The sequence below is a fragment of the Gobio gobio genome, assembly GCF_949357685.1.
Source record: "Gobio gobio genome assembly, chromosome: 19".
Taxonomy (NCBI): Eukaryota; Metazoa; Chordata; class Actinopteri; order Cypriniformes; family Gobionidae; genus Gobio; species Gobio gobio.
Genome location: NC_137112.1, coordinates 44,719,892 through 44,744,352, shown reverse-complemented (window position 1 = coordinate 44,744,352; position 24,461 = coordinate 44,719,892). Strand labels below are relative to the sequence as shown.

The 24,461-nt window shown below is 38.1% G+C and overlaps 1 protein-coding gene across 2 annotated transcripts; it reads left to right on the top strand.

The window, feature by feature from the left end:
* The first annotated feature begins 1,438 nt into the window (after positions 1 to 1,438).
* elk4 (ETS transcription factor ELK4) lies at positions 1,439 to 20,154 on the top strand. 2 transcript variants are annotated; one of them, XM_079843804.1, is made up of 7 exons: positions 1,506 to 2,032; positions 3,222 to 3,538; positions 7,833 to 8,519; positions 10,610 to 10,813; positions 11,218 to 11,280; positions 14,378 to 14,494; positions 17,341 to 19,365. In XM_079843804.1, exons 2-7 carry the CDS (start codon positions 3,332 to 3,334, stop codon positions 17,440 to 17,442), a joined length of 1,380 nt encoding a protein of 459 aa, XP_079699930.1. In that variant the 5' UTR covers positions 1,506 to 2,032; positions 3,222 to 3,331; the 3' UTR covers positions 17,443 to 19,365. The 2 variants fall into 2 exon arrangements, with proteins under 2 accessions (XP_079699931.1, XP_079699930.1); XM_079843805.1 differs by lacking the exon at positions 11,218 to 11,280 and having other exon boundaries at positions 1,439 to 2,032; positions 17,341 to 20,154.
* Positions 20,155 to 24,461: the final 4,307 nt, after the last annotated feature.

The following is a 24,461-nucleotide window of genomic DNA, read 5'->3' as shown; positions in this document are numbered from 1 at the left end:
ATCATCTATCTATCTATCTATCTATCTATCTATCTATCTATCTATCTATCTATCTATCTATCTATCTATCTATCTATCTATCTATCTATCTATCTATCTATCTATCTATCTATCTATCTATCTATCTATCTATCTATCTATCTATCTATCTATCTATCTATCTATCTATCTATCTAATTTCTGTCTGTCTGTGTCTGTCATTCTATCTATCTATCTATCTATCTATCTATCTATCTATCTATCTATCTATCTATCTATCTATCTATCTATCTATCTATCTATCTATCTATCTATCTATCTATCTATCTATCTATCTATCTATCTATCTATCTATCTATCTATCTATCTATCTATCTATCTATCTATCTGTCTATCTGACTGTCTGTCTGTCTACTTTGTCTGTCTATCTATATTTGTCTGTCTGCCATTCTGTCTGTCATTCTATCTATCTATCTATCTTTCTATCATCTATCTATCTATCTATCTATCTATCTATCTATCTATCTATCTATCTATCTATCTATCTATCTATCTATCTATCTATCTATCTATCTATCTATCTATCTATCTATCTATCTATCTATCTATCTATCTATCTATCTATCTATCTATCTATCTATCTATCTATCTATCTATCTATCTATCTATCTATCTATCTATCTATCTATCTATCTAATTTCTGTCTGTCTGTGTCTGTCATTCTATCTATCTATCTATCTATCTATCTATCTATCTATCTATCTATCTATCTATCTATCTATCTATCTATCTATCTATCTATCTATCTATCTATCTATCTATCTATCTATCTATCTATCTATCTATCTATCTGTCTATCTGACTGTCTGTCTGTCTACTTTGTCTGTCTATCTATATTTGTCTGTCTACCATTCTGTCTGTCATTCTATCTATCTATCTATCTATCTATCTATCTATCTATCTATCTATCTATCTATCTATCTATCTATCTATCTATCTATCTATCTATCTATCTATCTATCTATCTATCTATCTATCTATCTATCTATCTATCTATCTGTCTATCTGACTGTCTGTCTGTCTACTTTGTCTGTCTATCTATATTTGTCTGTCTACCATTCTGTCTGTCATTCTATCTATCTATCTATCTATCTATCTATCTATCTATCTATCTATCTATCTATCTATCTATCTATCTATCTATCTATCTATCTATCTATCTATCTATCTATCTATCTATCTATCTATCTATCTATCTATCTATCTATCTATCTATCTATCTATCTATCTACACCCTCTCATAATTTTATTGCCTATTCTTCTGTCATTTCTTATCTAAACGTCAAAGTACATTCAAACGTTTATTATACAATATTTCAACACCATCCAAATTAATAATTGGAGTTTCTTTTTCCACCAGTAAGTATACTATATGTATTGGTAGGACTACGTTATAACTATTATAGTCATATATTAGATGAAATAAGAGAGTCCGTCATGAGATAATCTACATGCTTTCACTCTCTGCACTTCACTGCATTATTTCTCGTGCTGCTGATTTTACATCTGGAGGAGATTATCGCTGTTCAAACTAAACGGACCTCATTTCGCACAGATTCATAAAATCTCAGTCTTTGTTCTGGAGTTTTATTGTGCGCTGTTAGAGTGTTTAATCTGGTGGGTTTGTTGCTTCCTGTTTTGTATTATTGTGGTTGCAGCTAAAAATATCATTAACGTTACGTGAGATGGAGAGACTTTAGTGTTTCTCTTTCTCTGCCTATTTTATTGTCGTTATCATTGTAAAAAAGGCAGAAAACCGCTTTAAACACAGTAGAATTTAAATAAATTCTAGTTAGTTTAATGAGTCTAAAGTTTGCTAAGACTCCGTTAGCTAGCGGGTTAGCACGCTACGCTAGCTGACCACTAAATCTTTGCACGATGTAAACATACAAGAAAACGGGCTGCATTTTTTGTTTTATTTTATTTATTTTTTGGCTTTAATCTGTCGGAAAACCCCTCCAGAATCGACTCCGGAGAGCACAAAGCCTCTCAGGTGAGTTTGACAGACATTAGCTCGATGCTAACGAGCGAAACTCAAGTTCTAACAGGTTGCAGTTTAGGACATATCGCGTATGTTTTAAATTACTTTATAATTTGTTAACTTTACAAGTATTGTAGAGACATTTTAAAACTCAAACGAATGATAAATTATGTACTTTGACTGGGTGGTTAAATTGACGTGGATGATTTGCTTTAGCTCCTATCCAGATTTCTGAAATTTTAATTTTACCCAAAGATTTACACCCATTAGCATAGTTTTATGTGAGTTCAAAGGATTGTTTAGGGTTAAATGCACATTTAGGTTATATTTTAATAGTTTTGCCAACATTTTGTCTTTGATTTTCAAGTTAATCTCAAAATAATTAAAAGTATTTGTGTAGTTTTAAATTAAATGCTTATATGGCAATTTGTATGGATATATGGAATCTGTCATTATAAGATGACATCTACGTTAAAAACCATTTAGTCTAAATTTAGTCTTTATATTGAATATTCAGATGGGTGTATAATGGCTATTGAAATGCACCATTACACCATTTTGAAGTGTAATTATGGAAAGATTAGTGTCATTTAGGTCTTTAATAAAGAAGAATTATGTGCATCTAATTTTGGCCATCAAATTAAAGATGCACAAGTGACACATTTACAGTATGCAATCATTATCGCCATGCAACAGGCCATAATTTTGCGCTATTTGTAATTGGTGATGCTATCTCAGTTCATTTTGTCCTGAAGTCTTTGTGTAGTGTAAAATTCCCAGACCTCGTCTCCTACAGTCTGAGTCTTGCCTCTTGTTTTCTATGTTTATTTGTTCTGTTCTGTCAGATTGTATGTGGGAGACTTTTTTTTTTTCGCTCCCTTTGGCAACTACCAGCTGGATATCGGATGAGTCAAGGCAGATTTAGTTTTAATTTAAGCTGCTTACACGCACACAGTCAGTCTGCACTGTCCACACTGCCAGGATTACGCTGAAGTCCAGTACCATTTGGTATTTAATATGGTGTGCATATTTACCATGTTTTTATGATTTCAAGAATGGTCGCTCTAGGTTTGGTTTAAGCGAAACCTTTTCCTAACATTTGGGTTTGCTTAAAGCAAATGCTTGCATAGATCTCTCCCTCTTGCTATTATTTTACAATTAAATTTGTGATCTAATTGCATCTCGATCATTTATATTTCAGCCTCTGTCAGGATATTTGCCGGAATATGCCGTGACGTGTCGGCCAGGCTGTGAGCGCGAACAGGGTCCTGTAAGGTAACATTTCCCCCACAGCTGTGGATAGAGAAGGACATGGACAGCTCAGTGACCCTGTGGCAGTTCCTGCTGCAGCTCCTGTTGGACCCCAGCAATGACCAGCTCATCTGCTGGACCAACGAGGATGGAGAGTTCAAACTGTTGCAGGCCGAGGAGGTGGCCAGATTATGGGGCGCCCGCAAGAACAAACCCAGCATGAACTACGACAAGCTCAGCCGGGCTCTGCGTTACTACTATGACAAGGTGCGTAATGTCATAGAAAAATAAAAGTTCAGTCATCATTTACTCGCCCCCGAACCGAATGACTTTCCTCCTTCCATGGAACATAAAAGGAGATGTTCTGATTTTTGTCCAAGGTTTTAATGGGGTCTGTTGAGCTGGAAAAATAAAAAAAGCTTTGTGTGAGGAGCTGACTGATATTTTAGTCAGTATTCTTATTCTTTGGTCAATATTCTTCAGTAGGGCTGGACGATATGGCTGAAAACTGTATCACGATATAAGTGTTTCATATCGGTCGATATCGATAATTAGGACCAGGAGAAAATATTTTACATTTAAACATTTTTATTTTAAACGTAACCTTCCTCTGATTATAATCCCCTCAGTTATAAAGGGAGAAATGGCAACACAACCATGGAAAACACTCCAATAATTAAAATATAAACACAAGTCTAAAATCACAATGAATCGCGTATCTCTCAACGTTAAAGGGTTAGTTCACCCAAAAATGAAAATTCTGTCATTAATTACTCACCCTCATGTCGTTGGACACCCGTAAGACCTCCATTCATATTCGGAAAACAAATGAAGATATTTTTGTTGAAAGCTGATGGCTGAGAAAGGCTTCAGATAGGCCTCCATTGGCATTCAGTACATTCACACTTCCAAGACCCATAAAAGGCACTTAAAACGTTGTTACAAAGTCCATCTCACCACAGTGGCTCTACAATCATTTTACGATGCGACGACAATAGTTTTTGTGCGGAAAAAAAATCAAAATAACACCTTTATCCAACTTGTTCTTGTCTTCCGTGTGTGCCTCCACAACGCATGCGCGAGAATATGACGTAGCGTCGGGGTTCGGGAATCCATGAAATGCACACTCTAACCCCATTTTGAGAACTACGCCGAGACCTAAAGCACGATCAATGTAGAATCCAACAGCTTAGATACGCGCGTCTTCCTCTGCTTGTAAACAAATTGCTTCTGGGTCATGTGTCCGAACGCCGGATCTGCGTCATATTCTCGCGCATGCGTCGTGGAGGCACACACGGAAGACAAGAACAAGTTGGATAAAGGTGTTATTTTGATTTTTTTTTCGCACAAAAACTATTGTCGTCGCATCGTAAAATTATTGTAGAGTGACTGTGGTGAGATGGACTTTGTAACAACGTTTTAAGTGCCTTTTATGGGTCTTGGAAGTGTGAATGTACTGAATGCCAATGGAGGCCTATCTGAAGCCTTTCAGAGCCATCAGCTTTCAACAAAAATATCTTCTTTTGTGTTCCGAAGATGAACGGAGGTCTTACGGGTGTCGAACGACATGAGGGTGAGGAATTAATGACAGAATTTTCATTTTTGGGTGAACTAACCCTTTAAGGTGCAGCGCCTCCGTTATTTCTTTGCAACTGTTACCGTTTAGATGCTTTGTCATAAGGCACTGATGCAGAGTAACATTACCTCTCCATGTAGTTTCAAAGGCTGAATCCGAAATCACCCCCATGCCCTTAAATAGGGCATTATTTGAGGGCACAGCCATTTGTAGTGGTGTCCGAAACCATAGTGGACGTTATTGAGTGCACTCATTCTATCCCACTTTGCACCGCAATAACGAGTGTACAGCTGATGTACACACAACGGCTGTCCGAATTCACTCACTTGTTTTCATTCACTCCTTCAAGTGAACTGTATTAGTGGACTAAAGCGATTTCGGATTCAGCCAAAGTCAAGAATAGCACAACGTCGAGCGAGTATAAACACGTCCCCAAACGAACAAGGCGTGCGCGCGCTGAAAGTATAAACAAGGCTGGTAAAACAAGTTTGTGGTATTGCCAGTCTTGGTGGGGACGACTGTCTTGCATAATTTGCAGGCGACATTGGTCCGACTACGGTCAGACTTATAAAATCCCAAAAACTGCCATACTGGCGAGCTGACTTGTTTTCCTGTTTTATCAACAATTTCCTCGCTCGCTGCGGCGCTCATTTTCCACTTGTCACTCCACACCGGTTCTGTTTACTAAAGAATTAATCCAACACGAGACAACGATATGGTGCAACCAAACTTGATACAGTTACATGATTGGCTGTTAGCCTGTCACTCCCTACGTTGCTTGGTTACCAGAGAGCGAGTGCCTTTGTTCATGCAACCAAACTTGCTTCACAAACCTCTGGTTTCTTCCTACGGAAAAAAAAATGGAACGTTTTATCGAAACGCATTTTTTATTGATATCGATTATGTGTCTATCGCGATACATATCGTTATCGTTTTATCGCCCAGTCCTATTTTTCAGTCTATGAATGCACAATAGGCTTATATCGGGACTATAATTGTTATTGGTCAATATATATATATATTTTTTACATGTCTGTTAAAAAAAAGTGCATAGGATAGAGCGAAACAAAACACTGCTGCGGGTCATGAATTCAAAGTATAAAACAAGAAATGTTGGAGGATTTCGATATAAGAGAAGAGGAGATTGAGTTTGTTTGAACAGTGAGAAGTGTCTACTCTCACCTAAGCCTACGCTAGTCCTACATCCTACGCCATGCGTCGGGTCAGAGGTCACTCTTCCGCCTGAACTAGACTTGCGTACGACCATTACTGGAAGCCAGTGATTATGGTTTATAAAGTTATAAATATGGATATTTTTCTTACAAAAACGCATTGCTTCATTTCAGAAGGCCTTTCCCTGGAGCTGTATGGATTATTTTTACTCGCATTATAAAGCTTTGAAAAGCCTGGATATTTTTTAATATAACTCTGATTGTGTTTGGCTGAAAGAAGAAAGTCATATACACCTAGGATGGTTTGAGGGTGAGGAAATTATGGGATAGTTATCAGTTTTGGGTGAACTAACCCTTTAAAATTTCTTATAATAGAGGTCTAAACTCCATTATAGAGAATTTCTCATTTTTAATAATCAACTTTTTCATCAACTATTAATTTCAAAATGAATAGTTATTCATATTACATACTTTACATTATAATTTTGATGATGTTCACATTGATTTGACATTGACAGAAACGTATTGACAGAATTTAGCTCCTTAAATTGACAAAATAGTATACATTGTATATATTGGACGTATATTGGTTATTTTTTATTAACATAAATTATGATTAGGGAAATTTTTGTTGTTGTATGGACAACTTGTATGCAACTTTTTTGCTGCTTTTTTTGTCATTTTGGTGCTTGACCGTTCCAATTCCCATTCCCAATTCTAAAGTTAAATTATTGTAAATGTATTATATAATGCTAGATTATAATTATAATTAATTTTTTATTTTTAGGTGAACTAATCAGGTAAATCAGGATGTTGTTGGATTCCATGTTGTTGTAGACACCGACTCAGTTTTCTTCTTTAAGGGAAAAGATAATATATATTGAATATAAATGAATTTAGTACATAAAATGTTTGATATTAAAGATTAACGAGAAACAGTGAGGGCTCTTTGCCATCCTGGCTATTTATCTGCAGTGAAGGCGCGAGCGCCAGTCTAACTGGGTTCACAAATCCATTCAGGCTCGGAGTCAGTACACGAGTACCCCTGTATGTTCACAGAGACATAAATTATAGGAAAGCTGCTGACCGCTAAGATAACTTCTCCATCTTGCCGCTGACACTCCACCATCGGATCACTGTCTTCACTCCTGTCGCTCCAGAAAGTCGATCTTCATTTGCATAAAGTTAAACATATCTCAACTTTATTGCATTACTGAACACGCCTACATCCTGTCGCCAATGGTCACTGTCGCCGGATATCGCCAGCTCTCCATTAAAATGAATGGGATCATGCCGCTTTGTCGCTGCGTGTCGCTGGCAGTGTGAATGCAGCTTAAATGCTGTTGTGGTCCTATGTTAAAATCAGCATTTATTGTAATTGCTAGCTTTCAGCCCTCTCATCGCCCCCACACTCCTCTTGTCCATCAAGTTGTTTTGTTGTTGTAAACACACAATCAAGTCACTCTGAACTGAATCAAGAAGATCACAGCCTGTCATGGCCTGTCGGGTTTATTCTTGAGCGGGAAGTTTGTGTTTTGAGGGTTTCAGCTTTTTACACCACAGGGCATCGAGGTATCGTTTTCCGCATTCTTCCTGGTCTTTTAACATGGGTTCATTTTCTTAATTACATGTTATTTTGTTAGAGAGGGTAGAAGAACGCAACTGATTGGCTGTTAAAAATGTACATGTGAGGGACATTTTGGTTGATTTGTTTGGGTGATTGCTTTTTTACGTAGATATTTTTAGATGAATGTAGGAGAAAGTCATTCATCAGCTAAAATAAACATGCATTTTCTCTAATCTTCCCTTGCAGAACATCATCAAAAAAGTAAACGGGCAGAAGTTTGTGTATCGTTTTGTGTCGTACCCTGATATCCTAAAGGGGGATATGATGGCCAGAACGGAGGGTGCAGATGGGGGCTCTGCCGGACCTCTGCCCATCGCCGACAAACCTGCAAATGTCTCCAGGGATAAAGACAACATAGCCGCCCTAGACCGAGGTGCCGGCACACCGGGTCAGTCCAAAGCATCCAACCGGAATGACTATATCCACTCCGGCTTGTACACATCCTTCACTTTGACGTCTTTGCAGTCAGGAACGCAGCTTTTTAAATCCATGAAGATTGAGAACCCAGGAGAAAAGCTAATGGACAAAAAGGCAGGCCAGGAATCGCCACAGCCACCCACAGTCATTAAATTTGGGACCATGCCACAGAACAGAAACACAACTCTCCCCATAGGGAGGCCTGAACTTCTCATCCAAGCTCCACTGCCCGCTCAGACAGAAAATGAGACCAAACAGAGCACAGTCTCGCATGTTGTGTGTGCGTTTATGGAGAATCCCACTTCAGAGAACGCCATGACGGGTTTCCCGCTCTCAAGAATGGGAATCCTTCATTCCCAGTCACCCTCTTCTTCTCCGATGACGGATTCCCAGGAGCTGGTGATTGACAGTGAAATCGAGTCCCTCTCCTCGCAGCCTTCAGAGTTACAAATGCAGGTATTGGCCTAAGTGAGCTTTTTTTACACCTGTAAACTTTTAGCCCTAATGAAGGCCTGTGCGCCAAAATGCATTGGCAAAATAAAGAGGTACAACATGCTGGCTTTGGAAATTAATTTTGGAATGATGTTGGTGTGCCTTAAAGCAGCACTAGGTAGGTTTTGCTCTCGGGGTCCCCCTACAGTTGGGAAACAGTATTGTCCTCTACTACTGTCGTAAACTCTGTCATCCTTCATCAGGGGATGCATCGCACGTGCATTTGTTGACATGACAACCATGACGCCGCATTCACACATGCTTCTCGGCCCGTGTGAATGCGGCGTGATAGCCCTGAACACTGCAGGAGTTCACATGCAGGTGTTCTGCTTGCGTCGCGTGTGAAATGTCTTCATCCCAGGTACAGTGGCATATGTTTCAGCAGGTCAAATGATGAACGCCAAATGATCGCGATGCTCACGTTTACAAGCCAGCGTCATTATAGTAGCCTAGTCTATTGGTTCCCGTTTTACAGAATCTATATGATACTTCATTTCAATGTTTGAGTGGTAGGTAATAACCATATATCGTCAATATTATAATATCAAGCTACCATAGATGAATCTGCAAATTTGAAAAATCGATTTGCATTATAGGTTGAGGCAAGACAAATAAACAAATATCACAGACATGTTAGGTATCCTAAAATATGATTTTGTACGTCTTATGTATTTACTTGCAAGAATGTAGCCCCTCCTCCTCCAGCTCACGCCAATGAGCAAACGCTGGCCCAATGTTGATCCTCGTCCTGCCTTTAATCCGATCACTTTCTCGTTTCCTCTTTTTGCTTTCCTCCGACAAAACCTTTGCTTTCTAATTTTTCTGTGCTGCTTCGGCCATGACTATAACATCCGGCAAACAAATGATAGTTTGGCTCGCACGTCCGAATTTAAGGAAGTGGGGGTGGTGGTGGAAGTGACGTATATGCCGTAAAGCGGTCGAATTTTGTAGTTCTTTTTGTTCTCGGGTTACTACCCGAAACCCGAAGTTTAAAAGTACGATTAAAAACGATACAGACCCCGTCAGGCTTTGGCAGACGTGTCATTCAACCTACTGTAAGTCGATGTATCATCACAAGAGTCTTGGAAATATATTATAAAGGTTGAAAAGTTACATAGTGCTGCTTTAAAGGCACAATATGTAAGATATTTGGATTAAAATATCCAAAAAAAACACTAGAACAATGTGTATATATTGTTATCCCAAATGTTTTCAAGAATGTTTAAATCCAAAGAAATAAGCTATTTTAACCAGGACACGTACTATGTCCGTGTGCCGCCTATCAATGACATCATACCTGTGTTACCCTCGATATTTTGTAGAAACTATGGAAACACCAAATACACTTGTTTGGATACATTCATGGACAGAAAACAAATCAATGTTATACAGCTCAACACAGTTAATCTTCTTCTTGTTTAAATCTGGTTTTCTTGATTTACCGCAAGTACCATGTTTTACCATGACTAATATGATAATATGCAAGTGTCTCATAGTCACCGCAGAGTGAACGCACAGAGTAGCATTATAACATAACTTTCAACACACTCAAATAATGTATCTAATATGATAAAACAGCGCTGCATTACCCCACATACACATGAGTGGAAGAAGCGGAAGTGCCTGGAAGTGCTCATTTTACATGCTATATATCCATGATAAAACATTTTATTTTATTTAAAATATATAATATAATATAGTATAGTATAATATATAAAATAATTAAATGTTTTATTTTATTTGGTTGCAAAACGCTTCATTCAGATATAAAATGTTTTTTTCAAAATGTGTTAATTTTATTTATTTTTATAATAGAATAAAAATAAAATTTATTCAGTTATCATTTTTAAATACAGTCTGTGATAAATTCAGCATTTGACTTGAATCACTTTGAATATGTAATGAAAAAATATTTTAAAAACCATTTAATAATTTGCTAAATGAAGATGAATACAAATGTAAATAAATATTAAATATTTATATTAATACTTATATAAGATGTAAATATTTATTAAAATGCGTTATTAAAACCTCTCTCTCTTTCGATCCATCAGGTCCAGCCCTCCTCTGTTTCCAAGGACACAGTAACAGCTTCTGAGATGCCTGAGTCTCCTCACCGCAATCTCAGCGGGAAGTCTAAGAAACCCAAAGGCCTGGAGTTGATGCCCACGCTGGTGGTGACCAGCTCTGACCTCAGCCCTCTCAATCTGTCCAGCCCCTCCCTCCCTACGGCCTCTCTCACCCCAGCCTTCCTGCAGGTCAGTCTCCTCCTGACCTCGTACATCACACATGTACAAAACTATTTTCTGCTGTCAATGGTTTGTTAGAATCATCAGACTATCAGCTTTTTTCGTGTGTTGTGTTGCGATTTCCATCCAATTCACTAGAGGCGCATCCTCTTGTGCTTGTACTGCTGCTGTTTTATTTGACTCTTTGCTTGTTTGCTCATTGTTGTTAGAATTTTGGACACAGAAATGCAATATTATACACATAACCATGTTTTCATTGGAGTATAAAGACTGTACGTAATGAACCGTTAGTGTTTACTACCTTAGAATGAGCCATTTCTGTCTTCTTACACCGCGGGTCCCCTTACAGTGAAGTCAGTATTTTGTGCCGCCATGTTTCTACAGTAGCCCTAAACAGACAAATTTCTCTACAGAGCGGTAGCTACCCTCTGCTGTCTCAGACGACATCTTTGTCCCGTGTCGGCCATGCATTCAAGGTCAAAAAAAACTTTTCTCATAATATACATTTCTCATCACCTCTTATCTCAAAGAGTTTGAAAACTATTTGTTTGAAGGTTTAGTCTCTCTAAACCCCTCCTTTCTGAGAGCCTACTCTGCTCTGATTGGTTAGACAGTCTGTTGTGATTGGTTTCTTTACACAAACCCATTATAATAAATGTTATATTTACCCATGGCCTTCCCTGTTAGACATAGTCAGAAATTGAATAAAGTTATCAACACCTTTCTTAACTGCATAAATAATAAGTGAAATATAGATTAATTAAAGCTACAATTTTCTCTGTTCTCGTTGTTCTGTGATGAACATTAATGACAGGCATCATGAGTGCTACTGTCACTTTAAGATCTGCCGCTGCCGAACATGATGCGGATCTGACGCGCTGTCCCGTGCATCTCAATTTTCTCTCAAGTTCATATAAGACATTATTTTCCATACAGTACATTAAAGTGCATTTAAAACAAGACAAAATACAGCAAGTGTTCCCCGCGAGGGAACTGCTCGGCTTGGTACTGAGGGCTTATATACGTTGAGTGGCCGTGGTGAGCCGCTTCACCATACTTTCATTGTTTTGAAGGGGGGGCTGAAATGACGAGAGGGGTTGTGTCGCCCAGATTTGCTTCCCCCGGTCTGCATTTTCCCCAGACATACGTTATTCTCCCACACAAAACAGCATTTATTTCCAAATATGTAAAATTCTGGGAAATTCTGTGTTAACACTAGATTCCACTTTAATATCAGAATTACGCGATTCTGTGATCGCAGAAATTATAGACCCTAAGATTGTGGTCAGAACAAATCTGGGGGGTATTCCAGAAAGCAAGGTTAAAGGGTTAGTTCATCCAAAAATGAAAATTCTGTCATTAATTACTTACCCTCATGTCGTTCGACACCCGTAAGACCTCTGTTCATCTTCAGAGCCCAAATGAAGATATTTTAGTTGAAATCCGATGGCTCAGAAAGGCCGCCATTTGCACAATGCACTTTACACTCTCAAGACCCTTAAAAGGTACTAAAGACGTCGTTACAAAGTCCATCTCACTACAGTGGTTCTACAATAACTTTATAAAGCGACGTGAATAGTTTTTGTGCGCAAAAAGCCCCGAAATAACGACTTATATAATGATGACTGATTTCAAAACAATGCATCATGAAGCTTCGAAGCGTTATGAATCAGTGAGTCGAATCATGATTCGGATCGCGTGTCAAACTGCTGAAATACGTGACTTTGGCGATCCAAACCGCTGAATTGACTCACTGAATCATAACGCTTCGAAGCTTCATGATGCTGTGTTTTGAAATCGGTCATCACTATATAAGTTATTTAGGGGTTTTACGACATGAGGGTAAGTAATTAATGACAGAATTTTCATTTTTGGGTGAACTAACCCTTTAACTTACCGTCACGTATACCTTGAACTCTCGGTTGATTAACCCATATCTGCTTACTCGACAAGGCTCGAAATTGGGACCATTTTGGTCGCATATGCGCCCCAAATTGAATCTGTGTGATCGCAAAAAATATTTGGGAGCATTTGTGCGAGTGCAAATAATTGTTGAGGTGTGACCTGTTTTCATTTCTCTACAAAACGTTCGCTAGTTACTGCACAGTATGTGCCCGCTGTTAGCTGATACAGTGACCGGTCTACCATTCTATAAATAACCAATTTAAATTCATCATTACATTCTTAACTTTAAAGCAGACTTCAGGCAACTGCGCTCCGTTGTCACGTGATAGGGAGCTAACTATCGCGCAAGATGTAAAGAGCTGAAGAAGATAAATATTTTTTTGAAGGGGCAAGTGAACGAGCCAGATTAAAACGTCAAAAATAACTAAGCAATCACCAAAACATGAGTGATGAATGATTCTGATTTTATTTCATTTAGTGTAAGTGACGATTGATGGTGGATATTTAACTGGTATTATATTGGTATTACTGGTATTATAACTTTAACTATATAACACATTTAGTTATATTAATATAACTATATTAATTATATAACGCACATCTGAATAGCTCTTAAGCAAACCCTGGATCATGAGCTGCTCTGGAGCAGGTTCTGTTCAGAGAGTGAGTTGCTATGGCTACTTACATACCCTGAAAGTTACGAATGTTTTTGGAACTGAAAGTTGAGGTTATCCGCTTACTCACTTTTAAACATTTCCAGGTATGTCACATAACCTGCTTTCTGTAATACACCCCTGTCTAAAAATACAGCTTCTTTTGCACACAAAACTTAGTTTAAACTACAATTTTATGTGAATATTTGCATTTTGGATCTTTATATTTCACAAAATATGCATAGAAATATTTGAAAATATTAGATTTTTATGCAATTTATTCACAAATTATTTTTATATATTTGCAATTTAGATGTCAAAAAGCTTGTGAATGACCTGTTAAAAATGCTACCAGGATTATGCACAAATACTAAAAATGATCACTGATGATAGAACTGATCACTGTGTGGTTTAAAAGATAATGGCCTATTACAAGCAACACATTTTTTCAAAAAAAAAAAATGCAGTTATCCTGCACAGGAATATGGCGAGGTCGCATTGAAACCCTTTTGCTGATGTGGTTGCATTGATGTCATTTGGAAGCACTAGAGGGCAATAGTGCACCACTGTAAAAGTGAGACTGTCGGGCTGATGTGCTTAGGAGACACTCATTGGCTGTTACATGATCGTGATCATATGGTGAGGTTTAGCTGGATGCTACTGTGATGGATCACCTCGTTAAGACTGCACAATCTTTGCATTTACGAGCACTCATACAGCCAGCCCCAGAGGATCACCCCCTGCTGTGTCTTCAGTGAGATGAAAGATGAAATATACTATAATTCAAATCTATTATTTATGGTTTTTCGAGAAATACAGCACCCTTGCCCTGTGATTAATTCTTATTGCTTCTTAAAGTCTCATTAAGCCACTTTTAATTAAACATTTATATTTCAGGGTTATGCCTCTTGCAAATGCTTTGTGCTGTGATGATGCTCATGAGTGTTTGGGAAAGGCACCCTTAATGGAAAAAGAGTTACTTCTGAAAAAGTACATTTGTACTTTTTTGTTGCAGACGCCCCTGCTGCTCACCCCCAGTCCACTTCTGTCGAATATCCATTTCTGGAGCACGCTCAGCCCGGTGGCACCCCTCAGTCCCGCACGGAGACAGGGCGCACATACCCTCTTCCAGGTGAGTCACTTGAACTCAAATGATTGCTGATGGCCCTTTTCACACTCGGTCCAAACCTATATTTGATTCCATCCCCCTTGACTTTATCGTCACATTTCATTCTTTGGATTCAGATCATGTCATCTGTGAGTACCACAGCTGGTCCTTTTTTGCCCAAAATGGTGCTAGTGCTCATACCAGCCTGCATTTACATTGATTTGAGAGCTGAATAGTGAAGGCAATCTCACAACGTACTCCCAAATACACATTACAATCTTCATTTAGAGAGCATTAACATTCAAAGTCATCAAGCTATCTTTGATGCAAACATTAAGAAGTTACTGAAATATAAAATTCACAGAAGTCAGTTTACTCACATGATATTTGTAATTGTATTTTATTTCAGACAAACAGGGAAAATGAAGTGGTTGGATTATCTTTGTTGCAAGACGAAGCTACACATGCAACCTGAGATTGCGCTTCTAGTGAAAACAGCTTTGTTGATTACAATGGGAGCAATGTCTTTGTGTTTTGAGGTTTTTTTGTCGGTTTAGGAAGACTGTGTTTAGGATTCCCACGGTCCTGGAAAAACTGGAATTATCAGTGAATTTCAAAAGCTTTGAAAAATCATACTTGTGTAATCATAGTTTTTTTGTAGTATTTATTTATAGAATTAGTTTAATATGTATTATAGTATATATTAAAATGTATTGCTTAATTATTGGATCTTAATTTATGATTTGCTTTACAACAGCTTTCTTATCAACCTAACCAAAATATCCACACCAGAAACGTGTGGTGTAAAATGTAAACACTGGCGTTATTTTAGTATTATTAATATACAATTATAGTATTTATTAAAATTTTTCATGTAGATTTTATTTTATATTTACTTTTTTGTTTTAATTTGAGCTTAAAGCGATAGTTCACCCAAAAATTTAAATGAGCCCATGATTTACTCACCCTCAAGTCATCCTAGGTGTATATGACATAGAGCTTACTCTACCCGAGCCTGTGCACGTTGTATCCGAGCCCGGCCCGAGCCCAATTTAAACCCGGCCATTTTTTAATACGTGTAATGAGCGGACCGGTGTTACGCTCAGCTCAATAATCCGCTCTATGAATCCCGCTCAGACATGACATTTATCTGTACTGTAGCCATTAAACAATATATTTTGTTTCATATTTATGTTTAAAAATTATAATATATTTTATAATATTTATATATTATATAATATTTTTAAATTTCATCTGATTATGAAAAGTGCAAAGATGTGAGTGGGTCAGAAATGATTTTGGTGGTTATTATATTTTGTGTAATATTAAGTTTTGTTTTGTAGAAAGCCTTTCTTTAAATTGAATTTCGTTTTGTATATCTTAATTTTAATCAAGGTTTCGTCAGCCAATTGCCTGGATTTAATAAATAAGAAGCAAATGGACTATAGCAGACAATAATCGTGACGTGAAGGCGTGGGAGCGATCACTTTCATTGCACATGAACTGGAGCGTGTCTCATAAATAAACCGAAACTCAGAAGGCTACTTGCCTCACAGACATGAGAAATATATGTATAGGAAGCTTGAAATGTCCACTATTAAATGAAACAATTCGAGACGAAAAGAAATAGGCTAGTTAAGCAATGTGCAGTGTTCACGCGAGCAGCTCATGACTGCCGTCTCATAGCGGTCCTGCGCGCTCCATCATTGCGTGTGCTGTGAGTTTAAACACGCATTAGACGAATCCTGACAACTTTGTACACATTTGTTTCTTAGTTGTAGTATTAGTTCTTACTTTGCTAAAAATATCTATTATTTCTGATTATGGCTTAGCTTTCTGCCCACACAATTAGGTTAATAAAGTAATGATTAAAAAAACACAAATGCTTGATCAGAGGCCCGGCCCGAGGATAGTGCTGGGGGTCAGAATCTAAACTCTAATATGACATTCTTCTTTCAGAAGAATATAATCAGTTATATTAAAAATGTCCTGGCTCTTCCAAGCTTTATAATGGCAGTGAATTGTTGTCTCGTTTATGAAGTCCATAAAAGTGCATCTATCCATAATATAACTGCTCCACACGGCTCCGGGGGGGTTAATACAGGCCTTCTGAAGTGAAGCCATGCGTTTGTGTTAGAAAAATATCCATATTTAAAACTTTATAAAGTAAAATATCTAGCTTCCGCCAGATCGTGAAAAAGCGTAACTGGTGTGCAATGTCAGTAAGCATTTTGAACTGCAAGAGGCACTACACTTTTTCCGTAAGTTGAATACAGAAGGCGATCTGGTGGTAATTTACTTTGTAATGTTTTAAATATGGATATTTTTCTTACCCAAATGCGCCACCTCGCTTCAGAAGGCCTTTATTAACCCCACGGAGCCGTGTGGAGCACTTTTATGATGGATATATGCACTTTTATGGACTTTTATGGAAAAAACGACCCATCAAGTCACTGCCATTATAAAGCTTGGAAGAGCCATGGCAAAATGGTAATATAACTCTGATTGTATTCGTCTGAAAGAAGAATGTCATATACACCTAGGATGACTTTTGGGTGAGTAAATCATGGGATCATTTTCATTTTTGGGTGAACTATCCCTTTAAGTTTGAGTAATTTTGTATGCACTGTTTTTTTATTACTTTCTTTTATTTATAAAAAAAAAAAAATCAGTTTTAGTTGTTTAGTGCTTCAGCTTTATTATATTTTGCCATCTACTATTTAATTCCAGCTTTATTTTAATTAATACATTTGAACAGTTTACGATAACAACACTGGTGAAAACACCAGAGACTTTAACAATAACAATAATATTCCAGAAAGGATGCGTTCATTTTTATTTTTTCATTCTGTTTCTCTTCCTTTTATCAGTTTCCTTCTGTCCTGGGTTCCACGCAGTTCTCTGTTCCCGTATATAATTTAGACGGCACCAACACACCCGGCCCTCTCTCACCCGACCCACAGAAGACATAAGAGGGGGACGAAAACCACCACGCTTCATCTTTGCCACATGTTGATTGATAAATGCAGATTAACCTCATTCTGTTCACCTGAACTGGTCCTCTTCAGGTAACAAAGATTTATGACCATCAAGAGCATCCGTTTGACTCTTGAACCCTCTTGATGTCGCATACTTTTCCTTGGGATGTATATCAAGCCATCATATAGTGTCCGCAGGACACTGTAAATCTTTAACTTCTGTTTTTTAATGCACTGGTCTTCAGGGATTGGCTCTAGTGTGACTAAAACAGATGGCTGTTGATCTTCACAGCTGCCAAAATGGGCATCATGTGTGTGCTTTACCACTGTTTGATTGGGATCCTGATTGAATTTTCTCGTGGCGCTTAAGAAGAGATTCTCACATGATGTCGGCATCATGTGTTTGTACAGCCAGATCCTGTTCTGCATCGGATAAAGAGGGATGGTTTTGTATAATCCAGCAAGTTCACCTTGTCTCAACTCATTTTTGCCTTTTGTTTGGGAAGTCCTCAAACAAACCTGCCTTGCCAAGCCAAACCGCCCCTTTGCCTTGTGATTTTGATAATGGTGACCTCTGTTTTATCTTTCCTCATGCTGTACTTACTGCCATGTATATCAAGTATTTTGTCAAAATAGCCACACGAACAGCACTTGCTAGGGTTTTTGCACCTACTCATGGTTACTAGCCATCCAGAATAGTAGTGAACTTGTTGGCGGGTCATGATTACCTCACGTAAATGACTCGTCACACACCTGAGAAACGAAAATGAATGAATGAGACATTTATATAGCGCTTTCATATGTACTACTGTACACCCAAAGCGCTTTACAACTATGTTAGGGGTCTCTCCTCAACCACCACCAGTGTGCAGCATCCACTTGGATGATGTGATGGCAGCCTCAGTACAATGGCGCCAGTTAGCTCTCCACACACCAGCTATAGGTGGAGAGGAGAGAGAGTGAGCCAACTCAATGGAATGCCATGATTGGTAAGGCCAATGGAGGGAATGTGGCCAGGACACGGGGTTACACCCCTACTCTTTTACGAAAAGTGCCATGGGATTTTTAATGATCACAGAGAGAGTCAGGACCTCGGTTTAACGTCTCATATGAAAGACGGATGGCAGGTAACAAACTAATTTTTGTTCGTAAGTGAACAATATAAAGGAACTTACAGCACCAGCACTGTTTGTGAACGCTTTGCATTCCAGGTTCATTCCCCCATAATTGCAAAAATAATTGGCCCTTACAGCTTATTATACAAAACTAATGTCACACAGCTACTTTGGGACACCAGTTTATGTTCCTTCTACTATACTTCTACTTCTGCATCTACAGTTTAGTAAATCCAAAGTCCCTTTAACTCTTTCCCCGCTAGCGTTTAAAAAAAAAAGTTGACAGCCAAAGTTCACAAAAATTCACAAAAATGTTATGGCCCATAGAATATTTTGTCGTATGAATAACTGATAGGGGTGTAACGATTCGTTTTAACAGCGATTCGATTCGTGTCACGATTTGAGGTTGTCGATACGATTCAAGGACGATATTGGTTTATTTAGAACGATACGATCCGAAATGATTCAGTGGCTTGAAATCGATTCAGTAACTTTTTAGCCAAAAATTGTGTGACTGAAATAAATATCTGGATACTGGTCAGTGCAGGTGAAGTTTCCTAGATTCCTGTTGTTTCTTGTAAGGTAATCAGGTATCAATTAATTATGGATTTAAACAAACAACAATTAATGGCAAATGCATTCAAATTTTATTTGAATAAAGTGCAACAGTTTAGGTTGAATTAACAGGAAGTTAACCTTTTCTGCTCTCATTTTCAATATTCAATACATTTTCAATAAAAGCACAGTAAGTGCAACCAACATTTCAACAGTAGGTTCATCTGCTACTTCTGCTTTTGTTTTCCAACATAAAAATATTACAATATTAATATCAAAAATAAAGTGCAACTAACTTCTCTTCAGGTTAATTAATAGTAGGTTTACCTGCTACTTTTGCTGTTGTGTTTCAACTTTAAAATAATATAAATACAATATTAATATCAAAAATAAAGTGCAACTTCAGGTTGAATAAACTGGCTGAACCTGCTACTACTCTCAGTTTAATAAACAAACAATATTTAACAAAAGATAAAATGTAACCAACTACTCTTCAATGACTCATCATCAACATGATCTGACCGCAGAACACTTCTCTGTGCGTTCACTATGTCGCCAGCAGTACTAAAAACTCGCTCTGCTGGCACACTGGTGCTAGGAATGCACAGGTAACATTTAGTCAGGGTTGAAAGTACAGGTAGCTCTTTCTCCTGGTGGCTTGATAATTTCTCACTCGTTGGCTTCTCCTCTGCCATCCGCCATGCTATGTTTTGTTTTCTTAGCGCTGCTGCTGGTGCGTGGCGATGATGTCACAGATAGGCAGACTGAATCGAGTAACGTTTAACGCCTTTATCATTAAAAGTGCTAAGAAAAAACATCCATATAAAGTCTGACGTGCTTAAATCCAATGCATTATTTCCTATTATCGATACAATCGATTGATTACCTTTTAAAACGATGTTAGATCGATATATGTCGTCCGGAAGGCCAAGTTGCCGAGCACAGATCGATGTAGTTGGATCATAGGAATATAAATCGATACATCGATGTAGTAGATGATTTGTTACACCCCTAATAACTGAGCATGCAATATATCAAAAGAAAGAGCAGGCAAAAAAAAATGTATGCATTCCTTTTTTATCAACACTTAAATATGTGCAAGTTTCATAAAAAAAGCAACATTTTGAACAAAAAGCTGAGAAAATCACGTTTTTGTCAAAGACTACATCCAGATCAGATTCAGAGCGATGATCAACACCCCAAAGCTACACAGTCCAATAGCTCGTTCTGGGTCGACATGTCATTCAGAAACATTAGGCAGTTTTGATGTATAATCAGTTTAATTTTGATCACGTTATTTTACATATGCATCTGCTTACATATGATCGCTTGTTTTTTGCGTCTTCTTCTCCTGTGTTTTGATCAGGAGATTCTGTACTCATTCAGAAGATGCGTAACAGCGCCCCTAGCGTTTTAACATCGAAAACACGGAAAATTCTGTGTTTGGCGGGGAAAGAGTTAAGACAAGTCATTTCACTCGCCGGCCATCTTTAAAATCTCTTTGAATGGGGAAACATCAGATTCTCCAAAACTGTTCGCAAAGCTTACGGTTAAATTTCATATTTGAAATCACCAATGAAATCTGACAACTGTCTCATAAATTTAGTTTCTAAACGCTCAAATCATGACAAAACACCTGTTTCTATAACAACCGGAGCTTCTAACTACAGTGACACGATGACTTTACTAATCAATGATTGGCTCCTTCATTTTGAAAGCCGAGCTTATTCACCATTTTGTGCGTTGGACTTCATAAGTAATCGGTCTTCCTGTATATAAAGTCTTTGGTAAAGCTAACCGACTAGCTGGTGCAACTCGCGTCAACCTTTTATTGTGCATTGTACACAATGTATCACAATTGGGATGTCAATTTTCTTTTGGGAGAGTTCACCAAAAAGTTCCGAACCTGTATATCTGTCTTTCTCCTGTAGAACGCTATGCTTTGGGGAATATTTCAACTCATTTTGTGCATGAAACGACATTGACTTTTATTGTATGGAGCAAAAAAACCCCAACATTTTTGCTCCACAGAAATAAAAGAAAGTCATACAGATTTGGAACATCATGATGAATTTTTGGGTGAACTCTTGATGAAGATTGAGGCAGTCAGGATGTCATATTCTTGAAGTAACTCAACATTGGAAAAGCATTCAATTCTTTGCCCATGATGCACATTTTTGAGAGGGCATTTAGTAGGCCAAATTGCCATCACCTAATGCTTGATGGCGACTGTGTAATGAAGCGTGTTTCCAAACACGCCCCAACGCCATCACCATAACACCACCAGATACACCACTGTGGCGATGCTTATCATGCAAATCTTTTCATAGAAACCATTTCCCCTCTCCGAAAGACTGAAAGCCATTTGGAATGATTTAAGTTGAGTGTGAAAACCCAAGGACTTGCTTTACTCCAATAGACCAGCGATTCACCATTAAGCTAATGGAGCGTACTCAGCGTAAAATGGAATGGAACGGCATCGGCTCAGTGCTTAAACCCTCATCCTACCATTAGGATGGTTGGATTGGTGGAGATCAGTTGGATGTGTACCGTAACTGGACGGCTGTCTGTAGAGCTCAGGCCAAACGCTCGAAACCATTCCTGCATTTGTCAGCTTTCCCAGTGTTGTGCAAGATTCAATCCCCCGGCAGAATACAATCTACCTTGGACAACAAGCCAAAGCTGTTTGTAATGCCCAGCTAGAAGTGTCTGTCCTGTTGTGGCTGGTTAGCGCGGTCCAGTTAACCCCTGCTGGTAGATTATACCGTATATATTTTTCCATTGATGCTCATTCAGAAGTAGCAATGCACACATTACACACTATAGTAACCGTTTAACACAGTGCCATTTTGGGGGGCTTCAGGCTTTTATAATGAATTCTTTTTATGGTTAACACAACTTAAAGCAATGTTGTGTTTCTGATCATATTCATACGTTCTGGAATCGAAGACTGAATCTCGCACGACCCCGGCAAAGATTGCGAATGGTCTGATTTTACAAGCCAGTCCTTATTTGATGTCAATGCAGTATTTGTGGTTTTTGTGGAGTGTTTAGCAGTCTCGCATCTCCACTTATAAACGAATACAGAAAATGAACGGCCATATGTTGCACAACATAAAACCCTACCTCTAAGAGTCTCTCTTAAACAAACTCAAGCCATGATTTATAACTGACATGCGTTAAACACAAAAACTGGAACAAGACTAAAACGCTGACACGTAATTTGCAGAAACCGAGCTGTGTTAGTCCCTCCCTGTAGGACCACTTCAAGTGCAATGATCAAAATAGAAAGGGAAATTATCAAAAGTGTGTGTGTGTATATGTATAGGAACTGTTCCGCATCTCAAATTCAGCTCTCAGGTATTGTATGATTACCCACAGACCCACCAAGTAGAAGAAATCACTCTTTCACACCCATGTTGGCATGGTGCCTTCTAGAGATGTTTGTTGTCAGTAAAACGAAAATAGGCAACAGTTTTGTTAATTGTTTGTATTCTGAAAGGCTATTTTTTAGTCATTTGCTGCTGAAAAGAGCTACAAACTCAAACTTAAGCTATTAGGATTGTTCTGGTTTCAATACAACTTTTGACAGCATTTGCGAGCAAACATTTTTGACTCTATTTCAAGAAATGAATTGCCCCTAGGACTTTAATTCTGTTAGGTTTATTTTTTTTAAATGGAAAGTTCACCCAAAAATGGTGTGTTTGAGTTTCCTGTATGGGTTTCTTTCTTCTGTTGAACATAATGGAACATATTTTGAAGAATGTTGGTAACCAAACCATTGACGGTCCCCATTGTCTTCCATAGTATTTGTTTCTCCATACTATGGAAGTCAAGGGTGACCAGCAATTGTTTGGCCACCAACATTCTTCAAAATATCTTCCCTAATGTTCAACAGAAGAAATAAACTCATACATGTTTGGAACAACTTGAGGGTGAGTAAATGACAGAAATTTTATTTTTGGGTGAACTATTCTTTAAGACACGAGGGCCCTATTTTAACAATCTCATGGTCTGAAGCGCACGGCGCAGGTGCACGTCCGAATCCACTTTAGCTAGTTTAACGATGGGAAAAAAACGGTCAGCGAGTCAGGCACATGGTCCAAAAGGGTTGTACCTAGGGTGCGTTCCATTCGACCGCAAGTGGACTGCGAAGTGGCCTTCAGAGGGTATTCCGCCATAAGTGGAGCGAATATGTTCAGTTCGAAGGGTACTGTGAACGGCGTAGGGAAGAAGGGAACATCGATATATCACTTCACAGGAAGTGGAGAGTGAAAAACACCCAACTGTCATTGCGCGTCGCATCACCTGTCCGAACTAACGATGGAGCTTTTAAACAATTCTGCGATGAAGGAGCTTAGTATTAGAATATTCATAGTTATTATACAAACAGAATATTTATGAATGGTTGGCAATAACTGTTACATTGGCATATTATATTTTATGAATATGTAAACAAATTAAAAGTTGAGAAGCAGCTGAGGACTGTCATTTTGTTAATATTTTACTTTATTTACCTCAGGAATGTTTACTGTGCAGCTGAGCTTGAGAAAGAAAGCGCACGAGATGAGACCGCTACAAAAAACATTGATCTACATTTATTCATATTTAACCAAATCAAAATGTATTTTTATATTGAATGGCAGGTGCAGCTTCAAATCTGTTCATAGTCACTACAGGTAACTAATAAAAGTAACGGACAATGTTTTGATTATATTTTCAGATACATATTGTGTGTTTTGTAAATGTATACGTTTATTATTTGGTTTTAAATTTGAAAGTAAAGTAAATTACAATATTAATTTGTTATATCATAATCTGCGCGACCCCGTCTTTGCCTTTCTTTGATGACGTTGCAGGGCAGTTCCAAATGAGCGATTATTGTCAGCGAAGTCCACTTCAACTGATTAGTGCAGTAGGGACCCTGTCAAATGGAACGCACCCCTTGTCATGGGAGTGTTTTGGGCGTAACGTGCAATAAACCAATCAGAGTCTCATCTCCCATTCCCTTTAAAAGCCAGTTTAATGGAGGATTCATTATTTACATGGCGGAATTTGTGAGCGGAAAGACTGAACGCTTCTCCAGAGACATTATTTATTTTTAATATTTAAAAATGTTTGTGCTGCTGCGCGTCCCTGTGTGTGTAATAAGCAGAGTGTACGCGTGTTGTGCTCCCGCCTATAGGCACATATTACTAACACGCCCTTTAAATAACACAAAAAATACTGCTCTATTGACTGTAGAGCAGGTTTTTGTTGGTCAATGAGCAGTCGTTTTCAGTTCCTCAAAATAGCAACGCACCAACAACGCGCCTGAACACACCTGGTTTTCAGACCAGCACG